This window comes from Galleria mellonella, unplaced genomic scaffold (assembly GCF_026898425.1).
Source record: "Galleria mellonella isolate WM207_F2 unplaced genomic scaffold, CSIRO_AGI_GalMel_v1 utg36, whole genome shotgun sequence".
Classification (NCBI taxonomy): domain Eukaryota; kingdom Metazoa; phylum Arthropoda; class Insecta; order Lepidoptera; family Pyralidae; genus Galleria; species Galleria mellonella.
Genome location: NW_026442086.1, coordinates 8,867,749 through 8,888,590, shown reverse-complemented (window position 1 = coordinate 8,888,590; position 20,842 = coordinate 8,867,749). Strand labels below are relative to the sequence as shown.

The following is a 20,842-nucleotide window of genomic DNA, read 5'->3' as shown; positions in this document are numbered from 1 at the left end:
CAATCACAGTATCCCGTGTGTGGACGCAAGTCCGCACTCCAGCCAAGTTGTCGCCGAGCGCGCGCAGCGGCCACGCGGGGCTGCGTGCCGGCGCTCACTTCTACATATTCGGCGGGGAGGCCAACGGCCACTCCACCAACGAGCTCTGGAGGTTTCATTTTGGTATGCTACTCTATCTTTTATAATAGAAGAATTACTAATCACGTAGATACATTGTTTGATATTGACTACTACATCGTTACATTTTGATACAGAATCGGAAACATGGGAGCGAATAGTCCAAAGCTTAAAGTGGCCCTCCCCGCGAGTGGACTGCAGCGCGCTGCTGGTGCCGTGGGCGCCGTCGCGCGCGGCGGACGCGGCGGGGCGCGGGCGCGGCGCGGCGCCGCCGGCGGCGGGCGGCGGGCTGCTGCGCGAGATCTCCAAGCTGTCCAGCGTGCACCTGCGGCGCGGCGCGCGCTGCTCGTACAGCGTGCTGGCGGCCGAGCGCGACTCCACCGAGAGCCTCGTGCGCCACGAGGCCGCGCTCGCCAAGTCGCACTCCGCCTACGCCATCGACGAGCGGCAGCCGGCCGACGGCCACGACGGGCCGCGCGAGGCCGACCCGCCCGACGGCCGCGGCGAGCTCGCGCGCGAGCCCGTCTCGGTGCCCGACTTCGTGGACGTGGTGCCGGCGCCGGCCGCGCCGCCCGCGCCCGCCGTCACCAAGCTCGTGTACCTGGACTCGGACGAGGAGGAGGAGGCGCGGCGGCGGCGCGCGGCGCGGCTGCCCAAGTCGGCGTCGGTGCGGTTCACGCGCGGCGCGGCCGGCGACGAGGACGAGGCGGAGCTGTCGACGTCGGACTACGCGAGCGCGGAGCGCGTGAACCGCGTGGCGGGGTTCAGCAACCCGCACTACCTGGGCCCGGACGTGCGCGCGCTGGGCGCGGCGCGGACGCCGGACTCGGGCGTGGGCGACGCGCTCGAGCTGCGCGCGCTGGCGCCGCGCCGGCCGGCCGCGCAGCTGCACGTGCTGCTGCTGGGCGGCCGCGAGCCGCCGCACCTCGCGCTGCTGCAGGCACCGCTCTCCATGTGGACCTACCGCCTGCTGTAGGCCGCCGCCCCTGCCGTCTTCTCGTCCACTCAGTAGGTTCTAGGCTAGTTCGTGAGCTTCTTTCGCGGTAGTGTAGCCGTCGATCGTAGAGTAGCTTGCGGCTCCGAGAATAATGATGTTACGTCCAGCGGAGTCTTCGATATACTTTCCAAAAAATTGTTATTGTCTAGATTTATAGAGCGAATGTGTATTGTTCAGCCCGACGGCGGCGAGCGAGCAGAGAGAATTCGTAAAGATGTTTCATAGGGTCGTCGCTCACTGGCCTGCGGCGACATTCTTTGAACGAGTAACAAATGCTACCTTCTTAAAAAAGAATAACTAATCTTTTAATACGCGTTACGTATTATAAAATACGAAAAGTACGTATAAAAGTTTTTTAAAAATTTTATTTTACAATTATTCAGGTAAATCAATTTTATCCCCTTCAAAAACATAATGCACTTGTGCCAACGCCGTTTCCACTGTGAGAAGGCTCCTTGAAAGTCCTCTGGTTGTAGGTTTCTCAGCTGCCCCGTCGTAGCTTTTTTTATCTCATTTATGTCCCCCAAATGCCGCCCCCGAAGTACCAATTTGGTTTTTGGGAACAAGAAGAAGTCACACGGGGCCAAATCCGGCGAATAGGGGGGGGGGTGTTCGGTCACCGTAATGGAATTTTTACTCAAAAACTCACGGACAACAAGAGAGGTGTGGGCAGGGGCATTGTCGTGGTGAAGAATCCAACGCCCCTCTCGCGCCAATTCTGGACGAACTCGTGCCACACGACTGTCTGACCGTTAAACGACGGTCCCCATTAACACAAGTTCGAATTCTTTCCACGTTTTCGTCGGAATGTGAAGTGGAAGGACGTCCTGAACGTGGGTCATCTTGAACGCTTTCTCGACTTGTGGACGGTTGTTCCTTCACAGCATCATCCCCATAAACTGTTCTGAGATCGGCAAAAATTTCACGGCCATTCTTGCCGAGTTTCGAGAGAAACTTGATTACGACGCGCTGCTCTTCAACGGAAGCGGGCTCCACGACGACCGACGCCGGTCGGTCGCCGGGCCGACGGGGTTTCGTTAAGAGGTAACTTCACAGATGGCGTGACAAGCCAGTTCGCACCGCACGGCGGTCAGACCAGAACTGAAGCATTGTTAGGGACATAAGGAAGGGGTCCTGCGCTTACCTGGCCTCCCCACTCCTCTTTCTCGCATTCCAGAACACTTTTATACGAACTTTCCGGACAGACCTCGTATAATTGTATTGCTGTGGTTCAGTGAGTGAAGATCCGTACCCCGAGTGAGAAAAAAAATTATGTATGAGAGTGGGGAGGGCTCGCAGCCCCCCAAGTGTGTGCGACGTGTCGTAGAAGTTTAACAGTTCTAACGTCCAGTTATTGCGAACCAGGCCCATGGTTCGTCGGGTACAACGATGTGCCAACTCCAGTATTTTGAAATTTAGTACCTCATTTCTAATGTTTTTTACTATTAACAATCTTGTCGTTATTTTGACGTGTTGAATGTTGTAATATACCTAAGTAAGTATTATTTATATTTAATTTCACGTTAATTAGTTAATTTATTGTTTGATGTTATGTTTCCATTAGTAGATATGAGTAAATATTGTGTCCCAAACTGTGACGAACCAGTGTAACGTGATCTCTTTATCTAATACTATGTATACTAGAATACTGTCCATGAATATACAATTTAGGTTAATTTTGACGTATAATAAACAGAGGAGATGCAAAAAAAAAATCAACTGCTGTTTCTATGCAACCAATCTGGTTGATAAAATAGAATGATTGATAAAAATGTAATATGCTCATATTTGGTATTTTCTCCACTAAAAAAGTACATAGAAATGTTTTAAATAGCCAAAAACCTATATTTGTGTAAAATAGTTCTAAGCAGGTAGCCTTTTTCTTTCTTGTGAAATGAATATTTTAAATTAACATACCTACCTACCTACAATATACAGAAACAGAAGGCCTACCATGAAATGTTTCCCGAAATTTCGGAGCCGAATCGAACACAAATTTGATGTTAAAATTACATAATGCATACCGTTTAAAATTATTAATTTCGTTTTAAAAATTTTCTTTTTTTTTTTATTAATAATTAATCCGAATTTTCGGATATAATTTCTTGTGTTTCCGTTCATACCTTTCCATACGGTTCCTACCGTAAAAGTCCAAAAGAACGATATTTTATCATTTTTAATATTTTTAAACAGTATATATACCGCTTAAAAATATTAAATCCTATTATTAATTCCTGTATTTTTAACATCAAATTTTTGTTTCGTTCGGCCACGAATTTCGGAAAACATTTCATGGTAGGCGCTCTACTTTAGATAAATAAATCATGGGTTGCATCATTGCAATATAAGTTTTATGCAAAAACGTATAACGGGAAATATTGTCTTCGGTCGACAAACACTTATCTTGTCTGTACAGGCTTCAAAACGTTCTGCTGATGGGCAAACACCTCTATTTAAATAAATATGCTCACGCCCAAACCACCACATTCATACAAACCAAAAAAATATGGCTACCATATTACTAACATGTGTGTTACAAGTTGACCTCCTGGTTTTTTTTGATGGGTGAAAATGGTATGGTTACCCCGCCTGCACTAACGGGATACGCTGGCGGAGCACCAGTGAAGGGTGATAGGTGAGAATGAAAACAGGCCAGTTAGCCCATCATTATGAATTCATCAGAAATTAACCATAATAGTTTCCAGAAGGAACCGCGAGGAGGTCGACCTTGTTGGGTATATTACTAGCAATGGGATTCTCAGTCTCCATTACTAACAATCCCTTTCCCCCGCCTCCTCGCGGTTCCCCCTGGAAACCATCGTTGCTGATCCATTGGTGAATTTGTCGCGATGGGATAACTGACCTGCTTCATCTTCACTTATCACACTTTCTTTTTTCAATGGATGGCAACGGAATAGTAACCCCGCCTGCGCTAACGGTATACGCTGGGGCACCAGTGAGGGGTGACAGGTGAGAATAAAAAGGCCGGCCAGTTAGCCCATTGTGATGAATACACCTGGAATTCAGCGCGATGGTTTCCAGAGGGGACCACGTGGAGGTCGACCTGATTGGGTACACTTATTTTATTGTCTGTTTATTATATTATACTAATTCAAATACTAAATTCCCAAGATATATGCTACAATTGGTGACCGGTTCCCAACGGTGGTGACTTACCCATCAGCAGACCCAAGAATAAGATTGTCATTTTACGTATACATATATCAATTAATCAAGAAAAATAAAGAAACGGTAATTTCCATCTTCATTTAATACTGTTGCGTGTAATTATGTTCTCTTACGTTGTAGATTATGTGCTTATTATGTTAGGGTACAGTCAGCTTCTTACATATTTATTGACATGGTGGGCAATCCTCTTGACAGGGGGGAAAGGGCATGTTAGCATTGGAGTTTGACAGCCCCATTGCTAGCAATATGCCTTATTAGGTCGATCTCCACGTGGTTCCCCCTGGAAACCATCGTGAACAATTCTTGTGGAATTCGTCACGATGGGCTAACTGACCTGCTTCATCCTCATCTATCATCATGCCCCGCCGGTGTATACCGATAGCGCGGGTGAGGTTACCATTCCATTATCTCTATTAAAAAAAATCCTGTTGACAGCACCGTTTTTTTTTTACACAACGAAGAGGCAAACAAGCATACAGCCCGTCTGATGGTAACTGCATGGATGGCAACGGTTACTGTAGCCTAAAAAACCTTAATAGACTCTTTTTGAAAAACCCCATACTTAACGTTGTGTTCTTGAAATGAAGATGAGGATCTAAATCCGACGATGTGCAATCGATGGGGATTGCTCGCATGTTTTTTTTTTTCTTTTTTTAAATACTGATAATGGAATGGTAACCCCGCCTGCGCTATCAGTATACACCGGCAGGTCACCAGAGGGGGATGATAGGTGTGAATGAAGCAGGTCAGTTAGTCCACCGTGACGAATCTAATAATAAATCAATCATGATGGTTTCCAGGGGGCACCACGAGAAGGTCGACCTGACAGGGTATATTGCTAGCAATGGGGCTAATCCCTGTTACTAACAATTCCTTCTCCCCCCGTTGCTCGCGTGTTAGCCGTGATTAATTTTGTCATGATTGAAGTAGCAAATCAACCGGGGGGAAAGGGATTGTTAGTAATGGAGACTGACAATCCCATTGCTAGCAATATACCCAACCAGGTTGACCTCCTCGAGGTTCTCCCTGGAAACTATCATGGTCAATTCCTGATGAATTCATCATGATGGGCTAACTGGCCTGTTTTCATTCTCATCTATCACCCTTCACTGGTGCTCCGCCAGCGTATCCCGTTAGTGCAGGCGGGGTTACCATACCATTTTCACCCATCAAAAAAAAAAATATATAATTAACCATACTTATGATACATATATATGAAGCTGACTGCATCTATACACAACTACAGACTGTTCCGTCGTTCGTGTGGTATCCATGGCCACTTTTGTGACAATTTTACGGTTGATGTAGCGACCGGGAACGGTCGATTCGAAATGTTAATAAATGTAGGTACGTCCATATTTACGCTTGTTTGATTTGCACTCTTCCCAATAAGGCCTTATGCAGATAAGGAACTTGTTCGAGAAAACTACACTAGATAGATAGATAGATAGATAAACACTTTATTTGAGCCATTTATGACACACGTAAATTAACAAATGAGTTTATACAATCAGATTATTTACATTTTTTTCAAATATAAAACAAAAGATAAAGTATGGAAATATGTTTTCACCAAGTGTGTCGCAATGACCCAAATACGCTACAGCTCAGTGATTGTTTTACCTAAAAACAAAGCACTGATTTTCAGCTGCAGCCTGAAGTGAGGCTACACGGACGCGTACAACAAACCCAGTGTAACCTGTGTAACCAATTTAAAAGCCAAAGATAAAATTGTATTATATAGATACATACTTACATAAATGATGCATAAATAATATATTCGATTAATTAATTAAACATTATTAGATCGATCCTGCCTGGGACTCGTCCTGCAAAAATGAGGCATTTTGTCCGTAATCGAAACGTACCTCGTCTACGAAGGCCATTAACACACAAAAAGTACTGTAATATTAGCTCCTTATCTGCGAAAGCCCTGAAGTTTCTCCAGGTAACCAAATTATCTATTGAGGGTTTATGCCACACCTTCCCTCCAAAATACCTCAAACTTTGAAGACGAAGGTCTTTAACCAATAAATATCGCCAGTGATAACCTATGGAACCGCAACCGGTGTTGTGGGTGATCATGGGCGGGGGTAGTCACTTACCATCAGGTGAGACACATGCTCGTTTGCCCCGTGTGTTCTAAAAAAAGCCACGGTCCTATCCTATATCCTTAGCCTACTTATTATAGCCTTTAAACCATAACTTCAAGTTACCCATCAAGCTATGGAGATGGTTAAGCTCAAAGTTTCTTTACGTGATATAATCCGAAATGAGGAAATCTAGAGAAGAACCAGTGACCAACGTATACCGAAGGATAAGCAAGCTGTAGTGGATATTAGCTGGTCACATAGCTCGAAGAACCGGAAACCGATGAGAAAGAAAGTTTCTTGAGGGGCAAATGCAGTATAGAATGCCACAACCCCTTACTAGATGGAGTGAGGATCTCAAATGCATTACAGGAAATCAGTGGACGCAGGTGGCTCGGGACTGTTTCTTATAGCAATATTTGAGGGAGGCCTATGTTCAATAGTAGATAGATAACGGCTGATATGATGATGATGCCATACAATTTCGTCTGCTTGGGTACCTCTATCCCATTCGTATTTCTACCGTAAAGTAGTTGTATTTGCATGGCTGTTTTTCGGTTTGAAGGGTGGGATATGGCCATGAATTTACAGGCTATAAAAAAATAACACCGGAATCCTCAGGAATAGCAACGTATGGGGGGTACCATGGGCGAAACAATACGGCGACGGTTACCACTTTCCATCAGGTGAGCCGTCAGCTTGTTTGCCATTCTAAGTTGCAAATAGCCTTTATATTGCTGGCTGAGAATGATAGTAGAGGTTTTAATCAATTGATTGATTACAATTACATTTGTAGTAAAAATTAACCTATTATGTTTCACCTCTGTGAATGTTGAGTACAACTATAATTGGACTGCAGACTTATAATGCTACTGTTGTATTCTATTGTTAAAAGTTTTGTTTGTAATCTGTTGTTGTAACACAAAAATAAATAAATAAATATATATATATATATATATATATATATATATATATATATATATATATATATATATATATATATATATATATATATATATATATAAATGCTCAATGTCATTCATTTTCCAATATTGAAAACGCGTTTACATTTACCATAAGACAACAACGACCAATTTGACCCGCTACATTTCATAAGATATTCAAAATATGTGTACCATTAAATGAAACTTGTATACTTTTCAATACCGTATGGTACTTTAATCATTAAACAATACAATTACTAAATTATTATGTCGAAAATAATCTTATAGATAGGTATGGAGAATTAATACATTATACACTTATGTAAATAATCATAGACGAAATATAATGGACCTTATATTATATACTGCAATCATAATATTACTCTATATTGGATAATTATAAATAAAAATAAAAACATTACGTAGTCATTGTTAACTTAAGCAAAATGTACAAGTGTGTATGTATTGTCATACAGGACAAGACAACAGTACAAACTGTGATTGTAGAATAGTCTTCTTTATAATATAAATAGGGTTACCGACATAAAAAAATAACAACAACCATGTGTTATTGTTTCCTTCGTAAAGTGTCAAAGTTCAAATCTAAAATCTATTTTAGCATCCGAATGATTCGTCTCTCTAGCAAGTTCTCGATGTAAGTAGAGTGACCAAACCCTTCTCAATGTGTACAGTCATGCTTAGACAATATTACAAATACATATGGAAATGTGATCACACCAGATTATTGCTAATATTGCTACACTTAATCTACCTTATTACAAAACGCAAAATAAAGATGTAATAAACCACAGACTAAATCGATCCCTATTACAAAACGAAGTTTATCAATGAACCGTAGACGATCTAAAGATAAACCTCCAAAATACTTAGTCCTACAGTGGTTTAAGACCAAATATTCATTTTTGAGGTTATGATCACTCTTGTAATAAGACGAGAAATTATTATTTTTATATTCTTTCGTATTTAAAATATTATCCATAGATAGATAGATAGATACTCTTTATTGTTTCCTCCAAAAGATTACAATAGTAAACTTATTATATAAATAATTACAAGAAATAATCACAATGAGACAACAATGGGCGACCTTATCGCTAAAAGCGATCTCTCCCAGACAACCTTTGGATGAAGAGGAGTAATTACAAACAGTTTTTTTTAAGATTTTTATCTAATTTATAAGTTCTGACTTATTAATTAGTTTGTGTAATAATTTTATAAAAAAAAAAAATCGAACTTACATTCCGTTTCATGATACAACTGCTACGAAATAGCGATAAATAGCAATTGCAAAAAATATGTATTAAAATGTCAAAATATGTCAGAACTACTTAAATAGTAATGACGAGAAATTAAATATTATATACAAAACGTATTTCAATTTTATAAACATTGTTTTAAAGTAATAAATTTAAAAAAAAAAACAGTTTTCTGATGAAACGAAACGCACAAATAATTGATGCCCGACACGAATGAATGATTACTGTATACAATCTGTGGAAACATCACATCCACGATTTAAATATGGAATTAAGTATTTCTCTGTTACCTCAGCTGTTGTAATAAAGGCAAATTTACTCTACATATTATCTTTAGGTTTGGTATAAACCTCGACGTATTAAGTCCAAGTATTAACGAATTTTTTGTAGAAGACTGAACATACTCTCTAGTCAAGTGGCAAGCGAATTCGTCGATGGAATCGACATCGCTAGCGAGTCCGTAAGTTGGAATGAAACATACGGCGTTGCTATCTCATTCTATCTCACGGACTCGCTAGCGATGTCGAGTCCATCGTCGAGTTACCTTGCCACTTGTCTAGAGAGACAGGTCACAAAACTCCTCCAGAATTAATAAGAGCACAGCCCACTCATTTGTACTGTACGTATAAATCCTCTCATCTGTATATATAAAATTGGATGATTTGTATGTAATTTGTAAATTAATGATAAATTACAACAATGTAAACAGCAAGACGGTATTCCCTATTATATATAGTTATACAAATTATCATGATGTTACTGTTCAATGATTTAAAGTGGACATTTCTTCCATGAAAAAAATACATAATAATGTACCAAATTTTACGGTGACCATCATAATTTAAATTGCCAAACTAATATTCAATTTTATAAATACAGATTGTGATCGATTGATGTAGAATGTTCCGGAGGTCGATTCTTGCGTACCGTCCCAGCCGAACAAATACAAGGCTAACAAGGCAAGTATTAATGTCCGGAACTATGGTCACTGGTATGGTAAAAGGAAGGATAAGACAGATATTAGCGTGCAATCGGCAACCCTAGCGGTGCGAGGGCCGGTGCAGGCCTACTGCGGCGGCGGCGGCGCGGCGACGGGCGTGTTGGCGGTGGGCGCGTCGTCGAACTTGACGTTGAACAGCGCCTGGCACGCCGCCCGCGCCGCCGCCTTGCGCGCCTCCTTCTTGTTCGACGCTGCAATTAAACAAAATATTTGTTGTCGATTACCCAGTGATTTGAATTTCAGCAAAAGCACACCTAGTTCAATAAAATGTCTCTAATAATCTTCCTTTTTAAATTATATAGACAGAGTGTCTTCATACAAATGCTACGAGAGAAGCGGCTCAACTTTTTCATACAATTTTGCGTGATAAATAGTTACGAGTGATTCCTTTATAACTTCTATATTTATTTTATTATAAAACAAAATAAATATAGAAGTGTACGTCTTTTTAATGCGTAGAAACTCTTTTTATTTATTAAATAACTAAATACATAACACGTTAATAGTACATTACTGCAGCAGCCACCAACTGCGGCATTGATGGACGAATGTGCAAATGTTGGCCGAGGCGCAGCCGAGGCACACATACGTGAGTCCATCAATGCCTAGTTGTGGCCAAGGCTTGTATAGTATTTTTCTCAAACAATGCGCGGAAATCAAAAACACAATTTTACTTTTTAAGTTCAATGACGAATAACGAACAATAATAATTTTATAACGTACCTTTAATAATAGCCATAATGTACCTTTTTTTTTTCAATAAACAGCTTTCAATTTGCAAGCCAGTTCGAAATTTAAATAAAATCTTTTATTAGTGTACCTCCTTGGTAGCCATGCTTCGAAGTAAAAGGTCATTCCATTTTTAAATTACAGGACAGATATGAGTTTATATAGTAATTTATTTGGCCGCAAAACACGACAGATATGGATTTTCATACAACTTTTGCCGGCCGCTGCCCGCATGTATCTGACCAGTACGGCAATTTTGATTTATCTAAAAGAAGATTGTCAAAATAATGCTAACATTTCCAAGCATGTTTGAGAAAAATACATTGCGTGCGTAAGTATATAGAAAATTGATAAAACAACGGAGTCAGTTTTTTGACGAAAAGTTGAAAAACTTTGACGTTCGATGCTCTATCTATATAATCTAAGTGTTCCTTTTGTAGAAAGGGATTTGTTGTTCTGGCAATCTTGTATTCGCATATAGGGTCAGCTAAGCCGTTGCACGTCGACCCAACAGGATCTTCTGTTCTCCCCCTGCTTTATACCATCATTTGTTAGATCCTACATGTTACCTAACTATATCCCGCGGTTTAATATATCTCTAGTCCGTCAATAGTGGCATGTATGTATATATTGCCTACCTTTGCCGACGTAGGTGGCGCCGTCGATGTCGACGCCGAGCGTGAAGAGCATGTTCTGCGGGCGGTCGCCCTCGACGGCGAGCTCGCGGTACTCGAGATGCGGCCGCATGTAGGTGAGCAGCATGCACGGGTGCATGGCGGCGGCGTTCAGCGGCAGCACCTTCGGCGGCTTCACCGCCGCCGCCGCCCCCGCCGCGCGCGACGCTTCCGTTTCCGGCTCGGGCTCCGACACCTACCACAGCCACCTCGTCATCATCATACGTATATACCAGACCAAACGACAAATTATATGTACCAAAGTGCAGGTTAGATTTATATAAAAGAAACGCGTACTGTATGGCTATTAAAGTTTACAACCATCTACCAAATAACATTAGAGAAGTATAGCTATATATAGTATAGTATAAGTATAAGTATAGTATATATAGTATATATACAGTGTTTAAACATTTAAACTTAAAAATTGGCTGTTATGTAATGGGTTTTATACCATTAATGAATATTTCGCTAAATACAAATGTAATTCACTACGTACACTAGAGATACCATTGATGCTTCTGTTCTCGTACACTAATTAATTTTATTAATTTGGACAACTATTGTACAGGCTTTTATTTTCCGTTTACTGTAATAAATATATATATATATATATATATATATATATATATATATATATATATATATATATATATATATATATATATATATATATATATATATATATATATATATATATATATATATATATATATATATATATATATAAATTTCCTATTATTAGTTATTTACACGCCGACATAGAGGCAGAACGTACACGGGAAATATAAACCCCTATCGTCTAAAATTACCTGCATTCCAGCAAAATAAACTCATTACATTATTTCATCATGGGACGCTGCTGCCCATCCCTCACCATCCCTTAGTCGCCTCTTACGACATCCACGGATAAGGAAGAAGTGGACAATTGTATTGCGAGATCACATGGTGTAATAAATATAATGCATGGCACATATTGACTGACCGAAATGGAGGGCGGGCGCAGCTGCGGCACCTTGTGTCCCGCGTACTCCCACTCGAGGAACAGCTTGTGCAGCGCGAACGACGCGATCTGGATCATCGGCAGCGTCTCCTCCTCGTCGCCGTTCTGGGAGCCTGCGCACGCGCACGCGCCTCACATTACGCACCACAACAATATATATATGCATATAGTCTAGAGGCCCATTAGTGGATACGGAGGTATAAACATTAATCCCCAGGCTACCACTTTAATGTAGCAGTCTTAGATTATATATATATATATAGAGTGACTCCATAGAAATGCTTCGAAAAAAGCAACTTAACTTCATACAATTTTGCGTGATTAATAGTTATGAGTGATTTCTTTACAATTTCTATATTTATTTTTACACTTTTTTATTGCGAAAAAACTTATTTTATTTCCCAAAACAATTAAGTATAGATATGTCAAGGTAAATTGTGTACGCAAGTATAAGTATGTACAAAACACTAATCAAAAAACGAGTCATCTAATTTGACAATTAGTTGACAAAAAGTTGACCTATTTTTGAAGCTGCTACCTTATATAGATAGAGCATTGAGCCTCAAAAATATTCTATTATCTAAGTTAATTTGTACACAAGTTGTTGCGGCCAATAATTTAAATCATTCTCCGTCGTTATCCCAATTATTTGTAGTTTGTGTAATATAATTTTATTCATCTATATTTCTTCTGTTATAAAGATAAAAGATTTAAATTTTTTTTGTATGTTTATTTGTTTGTAATAGTTAAACTGTAAAACTACTAAACCAATTTTAAAAATTCTTTCGCTTATAGAAAGCTACATTATAATTGAATAACATACGACTTACATTATATTAAAAAAAAAATAGAGATCTCTAAAAATATTACAAGAATATATCAAAAATTTGTTGATATGAAATACTAATTTATCCTTCAATCCATTTCCCCATACGAAGTACGGAGGAGGGATTGTCAATAATGCAGAATACCAATCCCATTGCTAGCAATATACTCCTATCGGGTCGACCTCCCCGCAGCCCCTTCTGGAAAGCATCATGGTAAATTCCATGTGTATTCATCACGATGGAATAACTGACCTGCTTTTTCATTCTTCGTATATAGATAGCGAGGGGTGGTTAATATTCCATTAATAACAATAATAATAAAGCCTCCTTAATCTCATATTCAACAAGTCTTAAACTGTATTAATTACATTATGGTGAGTACTAAAAATATTAATACCTATGTGTTATGTAGTATTGTAAATATGACCCTCATATTGGGTATTGCCCTCGCCTTGGGAAATTTTAAATAAATTTAAATATAGTATAAATATTGTATATGCATATTTGATAGAATAAACACAACATGGAAGAAATATTGGGCTCAAAAAGAAATCCTTAAAAGGAACTACAGTCTCAACTTAAAAAAAGATAATTATGGATTCCTGCATCCTGCCAAGCCTGACATATGCATGCCAAACATGGACCTATACTGAAAAAATAAAGCACAAAATCCTATCATGTCAGCATGCGATGGAAAGAAGTATCTTAAAGTTAAGAAAAATACAGAAAATAAGAAACACTGATATTAGGAAGAAAACCAAAATAACAGATGCTCTTCAGTATAGTATGAAACAGAAGTGGAGATGGACAGGTCATATAGTGAGGTACAAAGATAAAAGGTGGACTCTCCAAACAACAAAATGGCGAGGTGCAGCAGGAAAAAGAAATGTTGGAAGGCAAAGAAAGAGATGGGCAGATGACATAATAAAGACAGCAGGAAAAAACTGGACAAGTATTGCTATAGATAAGGAGAAGTGGAAAAAGATGGAGGAGGTTTTTTTACCCTTGGGGACCACTGAAGTGGATAGAAAGCTATAATAATAATAATAATGCATATTTGTCCAAATAAAAAAAAAAATAAACTAATTATAAATATGGCCAGTACTAACCATTACCTTCACTGTTAGTGTCGTTGCACGCTTTTGCCAAGCGTTTGATGATGAGGTCCCTGATCGCCTGCTCGGCGGCCGCGTTGCGGGCCATCATCTTGTTCTCGCCTGTGGATCACCACACAAACGACATTTTAAACGGATTCAGTCACTAAATTGTTGATTTATATTAATAAATTATTTCCAACTCACCATAACCCTTGTAAGTCTGCCCTTCCAGTGTCAAGTCAGCACAGAAATTTTGTTTGTTTTGTGATTTAAAGTATGGATTGTTGTCTGCTGGCTCCACTTTAAATTGCTAAAAGATAGAAGCAAAAATAACAAATTTATTACTTTATTTATTTAACTCTCTATTGCACCATTAGTAAAGAATATACAAACATATTAAACATATTTCAACAGTAACACTAAACAAGAAACGCAATAGCGAATCATCTGGACAAGTGGCGGTCTTCCACCGTGCGTTTCTTCCACGCACAACCTTTCTTTGGAATCAACTTCCAGCAGCAGTATTTCCGAACCGATACGACAACATAACCTTCAAGAAAAGAGTATATTCCTTTTTAAAAGGCCGGCAGCACATTTGCAATTCCGCTGGTGTTGTGGGTGATCATGGGCGGCGGTAGTCACTTACCATCAGGTGAGCCGCGTGCTCCTTTGCCCCCTGTGTTGTAGAAAAAAACAAAGATATATTGTAACCACAAACATCATTAATGACGAGATATTTGATAGATAAATTACTTGGAAAAGATCCTAATTAAGGTCGTGAAATCATGTCACTTGAATGCCTAGCCTTTCAACAATTTTTATTTGTGAAAGTTTTGCTTCCCAAATAATATAGTTTCAGGAAAAAAATCAACTTCAATTGTGGCAAAACTAAAAAAAATATTTTGATTTAAAAACTAAACTACTGAACTGAACAGAGGGAGACTTTAGTCGATTGCTTGGGTACCTCTGTCCCATTCGTGTTTCAACCGTAAAGCAGTTGTGTTTGCATGGCTGTGTTTCGGTTTGAAGGCGTGAATTTACAGGGTACAGAGGAATAACACCTGTGTCCTCAGGAATAGCAACACATGGGGGTATCATGGGCGAAACAGTATACTCTGTTATGTCCATGGTACTGCTCATGTCTATAGGCGACGGTTACCACTTTCCATCAGGTGGGCCGTCAGCTTGTTTGCCATTCTAAGTTGCATAAAAAAAATTCACTACAATGAACCAACTGGCCTGTTTTCATCCTCACTGGTGTTCTGCTAGCGTACACCGATAGCGCAGAGATCACCATTCCATTCTCACCCATTAAAAGTACCCCCCCCCCCCCCCACTCCCCAGCGACAATTCTATTGTGAACAACTAACATTGTTCATCTGTTCCTGCAGCATCATCTCGTTGAGCACCATAAGCGCGTTCTTGGGCACGAGCAGGCGGCGGAGATGCTCGTTCTGCCGGCGGCGCCTCTCCCTCTTTGTGATCTTTCTTACTGTGCACAAAAATATCATCAAAGTATCAAACTGACGTGTCAGTATAAATAGATTTAGCTCCACAAAAGAAAAATAGCAATATCAACTAAATCTATGTTGACAAGTAACAAATCCCAATTGACAATTTTTAATTGTTTTAAATTCATTTATTGCATATAAATTTTATTTTGTCTTTGCCTCGACATTTAAATACATGTTATTATTACAATAATAATATTAATATATTATTTACTTCATTCTCGGCTAATTTGCCGGTTTTCTCAGACAACCCGTCCCAAAAACGTTTGGAAAAAAGAAAGCTGAGATCCCAACCCCTTTTATTACGTGTGTGTATGCAAATATGCATATATATTATACTTATGCTTCATAGCTCTATACGTGTGTGTGCGTGTCTGTAGTGGTGTGATGCGGTGCATCTTGTAAGTTTAGTGTGATTATTGTATTTCCTAGTACTTTACATATTATGATCGAGGAATGCATGGCTGCTTGTTTTTGTAATATACCTATATTGATGTTCGCGTGTAGTTGTTCGCAATACCTACTCAAGCTATTCGCTATTACACCTGTCGCTCCCACTATTATTGGCAATACTGTCGCTTGTGTTTTCCATAATCTAGTAATTTCGGTTTTTAATTTATGATATTTATTAAGTTTTTTCATTTCTTTAGCTCCAATATTATAATCTGACGGAACACTGATGTCTAATAGGTATGTTTTATTATGTATTTTATCTATATAGATAAGATTGGGTCGATTGTGATTGACTGTTATATCTGTCTGTACCGGCATTTCCCATAATATTTTTGCTGTATTATTCTCCACTGTTTGTGGTTGTAATGTAATTTATTAAATCATTTTATTTAAGTACACTTCAATTGAGTACACTTAAAAAACTCAGCTGTTACTTTTTTCAAACAATTGAATTTTATAAAATTATGAATTTGTGTGAATATATCACATTACATACAAATCATACAAAACGTTACTGAGAACATCCATTTCAAAAGTTGCTTATAAAAATGAAGAAATCTTATTATTTGTGACATTGTAGTAAGATCACGAATTGATTCAGAACTAGTCAAGTTTTTTCGATCTAATTACATTAAACCACACACGCACGCTCGCACGCACGCACGCACGCACGCACGCACGCACACGCGCATACATTTTTATCACAATTTCACTGAACCCATAAATTATTGTTTCTCTAAAATTATGGGCTCCATTGTAATTTTTGTTTTTGTATTTGTTACTTCTCTGTTTCATATTGTTTCACTAAACATGTAAAACAACAAGATATGGAAGAGGGCACTGACTCCTGAAACACAGGTTTTTTCATACCTACCTCGGGAGTTAGGGACTTAACACTATATTGTAACAAAGAGTGAAATAAAGATCATTTATTATTATTATTAAACCGGTAGTTAAAAATTCTCTGTACTATTATGAATAAGACTGATCGGCTCTATGCCAATTTACTCTATTTGCAAGTGACTCAAAAGGAACGTTGTCAATTCCGTTGTATTATAAAACAAGACTCACGGCCGGGTATTCTTGGTTTCATCCAGTGCGGACGAGTTGCTCCATCTGAATTGGAATCCTCCATATCTCCAATCTCTGGTTTCATTTCAATTTCAGCATTCTGTACAAAATAAAATATAAATATAGAAACAATAAACACAAACAGCTGTTTGCCATGCAAACAACCTTTTGAAAAAGGGATTATGTCAGAGATATGACTTTACAGGGAATGGAAGTACAACACGTTAATTTCTACGAATGGTAATGTATGTGGCGAACCATGAGTCCACAGTATTTTTTACGGGGTTCATGTCCATAGGTGACCACTTTCCACCAGATGGGCTTTTAGCTTGTATATTATTACATATTATGTAATAAAGTTTAATTATTCATATATAATTATTAAAAAATTATATATTTATTTTTTAAATTATTATTCAAGTGTAGTAGTCATACAGAAGTGTCACTGGTGAATCTCTACGTCAAACTGGGCTAACGAGCTGCATCCTTCCACAAGTTTATAAAGTGCTGACCTAAGCATTGATAGACACCTTAATAGATACAGGGACTATAACCAGATTGTCCCCGAAATTTCGGAATAATTTCCATAGTACGCTCTCCGATTCTCATAAAAACAGATTGTTCTCATATGCTTGAATTTGAAATTCATTTATGCTAGTATTCTATTTGGCTTTAGTATACTACAAAGGTAAGTAGGTTGTTTCCAACAAGCATACAACTACAATTTTTTTTTCAGCTAACAATATGAAAATACAAAAGAACAACATCTGACAACTTTATAATCTTAGATTATATAGACAGTGTCTCCGTAAAAATACTTCGAGAAAAACGAGTCAACTTTTTCACACAATTTTGCGTGATAAATTGTTCCGAGTGATATTTTTTTTCCTTCATTCCTTTGTAACTTCTATATTTATTTTGTCTTATAAATTCTGCATCTTTTTAATGCGTAAACACTCATTTTATTTATTAAATAATACGTCAAGATACATTTTATGCGGAAATATTAAGTTTCATCCCAATCATCGTGCGTTTTTCAAGGCACTTTCTTCCACGCACAACCACTCTTTGGAATCAACTTCCAGTAGCAGTATTTCCGAACTGATACGACAACATAACCTTCAAGAAAAGAGTATATTCCTTTTTAAAAGGCCGGCAGCACACCTGCACGCTGGTGTTGTGTGTGATCATGGGCGGCGGTAGTCACTTACCATCAGGTGAGCCGCATGCTCGTTTGCCCCCTGTGTTGTAAAAAATAATATAGAATACTGATAAAAAAGGAGTCAGCTAATTTGAGAATTAGCTGACAAAGTTGACCCGTTTTTGAGGCTCAAGGCTCTCAAGGTATATAATCTAAGTTTATATTATATAACGCTATTCAATACTGATATAGCAAAATAATTTCATATTATTGATGATGCATATGATTGGTGGAATTCATAGACTGTGGTGGGCTCTCACCATAATGCAAAACTTCTTTGCCACGGCTGTGATAAAAAAATGCCATTCAAAACTGTATAAAATCAAAACCAACATCAGATTCCAAATTAGATTCATAGTCCTGCTGCTGCTGTTCAGCCGGAGGCGGCTGCTGCGGTAGAGGCGGCTGCTGCGGCGCCTGGCTGAACTGCTGCTGTGGTATTGGAGGCGGAGGCAGCTTCGACTGCTGCTGCTGCTGCTGCCCATACTGCTGCATATTACCAAACTGCTGCGGCTGTTGCTGTTGGAATAATTATATATAGTAAGCATGTGAATTGTTGATGAGACTGTATTATACATACAATGAAATTTTTTTTTATCAAAATGAAAAAATAAAAAACTATAGAAAACAAGTTATGCACGTTAATTTTAATTTTATTTATTTTTTGTCTATGATTTGAAAACCTGCTAGTTTCAAGGGCTCTGGCTTACAAATAACACAATTTATATATATAAAATGTAAACTTACCTCTGTCAAAACTATATAATAAAGTATAATAAATTAATAACTTCCTAGAAGCATTCTTAACATACTCACTGCTGACTACATTATTTAAAAATGTTAATTGTAGGCAACACTTTATTTTTAACAGCTGATGAGAAGGCAAAACCTAGAGCAGGTACAATTACTATCAACTTTTCGATATCTAAACAAAATTATTCTTGGTTGAACTAGGATAGACATAGATCAATCCAAATCTAGACTCCCTCTGCTATGTACATCAACAATGAATGTGTTACACACTATAGGTACAGTACTTACACCAACAGCCTCATTGGTGCAGGCGACGTGTTCCGTAGCGCGCCGTCGCCGCCGGCCACAGCGCCGCGCCCGACCAGCTGGCCTCAGTCAGCTGCGTGAGCCATGTGCCACACCTCTCACTCACAAACATTCATCACACACACTCACAGCTGCAACGTACACTTGCAGCTAACCTCTTCCACTCATGCTAGCCATTTATGAAGTGTTGCATGTAACTGTCATCTCTTTCACACTGTGAGGGTACGCACACATCACCCATCTCCCTCCATATTCCTATCATGACTTTACCCAATGAAATTGCACCTTCAGTGTTTACTCACATACCATGTATTTCAGTTACAAGTACCTTCTAAGTAATTTCAGTTACAATTCCAGAGGACAGTCATGTGAGGAATCTTGAGGCAGCCTACAGTCTACTTAAGTCTAGAGAACCCCGTATGTGCACGATACCTATCAGTCTCGTGACCATAATGATTTCTCGACCCATTATCACTGCCCTCTGAGAGGCTAACACACTGCAACCTTGACGTAATTGTGCCCAATTATGAAAAAATAGCCTTCTTAGCCAAGGCTTTCTTAAGCAAGGCTAGACTTCTTAGGCAATCTTATTGGTGAGAACCATTCATTGTAATAGACTATGGAGCAAAGTACCATGCTCAAGTCTATGGCAATGCTGGTTGGCAGGTTGTCAGGGTGCAAGCACTGTCAGAGGGAAGCCATCGACTACATCGGGCCAGTGTCGGGGCATGGGCTTGGTAATTCTGTGATAACAGATACCAATTATTATTTTTTGCTTATATAACACTTATTATAAAATAATCTCAACAAGTACACTTTACCGACACAATTGACAACTTAATTATATGAAACATTAAGGACTTTGTATGCAAAAATACATATTGAGAGTAGAAGCCAAACATATTCACAAATTACAAACATTAATAAAAAATCAATAGTTCACTATAAATAAATACTTATTAAAAATAACTAGTGTTGATAAGAAAAATGCAAACCTCTCCAGCAGACACGAACTGTCCCGGCGTATTGTAGCGACCAGTGGAATTACGCGTTCGATCTACAGACAAAAATACCACGTTAAAATAGAACAGCAAAAATCAATAAGCCGAAATGGCTATCTACATAACTATATAATACTTTAGATAGCATCTAAAATAATTCAAAACTTTAAAAAGTGAACAGAAAATAATGGAATTAGTCCAAATTGTTTCATTATACGTCATGTAAAAATAAAATGCACTTACATTGCCTGTTGAAAGACATCTCAGTAAAATATTATAAGAATTCAGAAATATAAATATCAATTTAATTTAACTGATTTATTATTATCACACAATTATATTAAACACGTATATATATATTGTTATTATTGAATTAAGAGTTAAACAAAAAACGAGATATGAGTGACGATGAAGCCGCTCAATATCATAGAGTAGGAGGGACTTTTTTTTTAGTAAAGAGCAAAACAGAATTAAGTGCAACAAAGAGAAGATTTAAAAAATATCTATGGTAGTAATATCATAAGTGGATAGAGTCGATAGGTACTTTGGAACCTATAAGCGATTAACTAGCGTTTACTGCGATTTAGGAACAAAAATTACTG

At 38.7% G+C, this 20,842-nt stretch overlaps 2 protein-coding genes across 8 annotated transcripts in view; one reads left to right on the top strand and one right to left on the bottom strand.

Moving 5' to 3' along the window:
* Positions 1-1,440, top strand: part of LOC113520736 (rab9 effector protein with kelch motifs-like) — a 39,193-nt gene extending 37,753 nt beyond the window's left edge. For all 3 annotated transcript variants that reach the window (XM_052897323.1, XM_052897324.1, XM_052897325.1), the window contains exons 6-7: positions 10-162; positions 255-1,440. In XM_052897323.1, the coding sequence (XP_052753283.1) occupies positions 10-162; positions 255-1,093 (992 nt within the window). In that variant the 3' untranslated portion in view covers positions 1,094-1,440. The remainder of the gene's footprint in view (positions 1-9; positions 163-254) is intronic.
* Positions 1,441-7,542: 6,102 nt separating this feature from the next.
* Positions 7,543-20,687, bottom strand: LOC113520578 (uncharacterized). 5 transcript variants are annotated; one of them, XM_026905954.3, is made up of 12 exons: positions 20,484-20,687; positions 20,235-20,296; positions 19,222-19,982; positions 18,514-18,699; positions 16,980-17,079; positions 15,315-15,436; positions 14,591-14,620; positions 14,149-14,254; positions 13,957-14,064; positions 12,003-12,133; positions 10,982-11,213; positions 7,543-9,805 (listed from the first exon to the last, which is right to left on the bottom strand). In XM_026905954.3, exons 4-12 carry the CDS (start codon positions 18,673-18,675, stop codon positions 9,681-9,683), a joined length of 1,116 nt encoding a protein of 371 aa, XP_026761755.2. In that variant the 5' UTR covers positions 18,676-18,699; positions 19,222-19,982; positions 20,235-20,296; positions 20,484-20,687; the 3' UTR covers positions 7,543-9,680. The 5 variants fall into 5 exon arrangements, with proteins under 5 accessions (XP_026761755.2, XP_026761751.2, XP_026761752.2 ...); XM_026905950.3 differs by lacking the exon at positions 19,222-19,982; XM_026905951.3 differs by lacking the exon at positions 19,222-19,982 and having other exon boundaries at positions 13,963-14,064.
* Between the last annotated feature and the right edge of the window lie 155 nt (positions 20,688-20,842).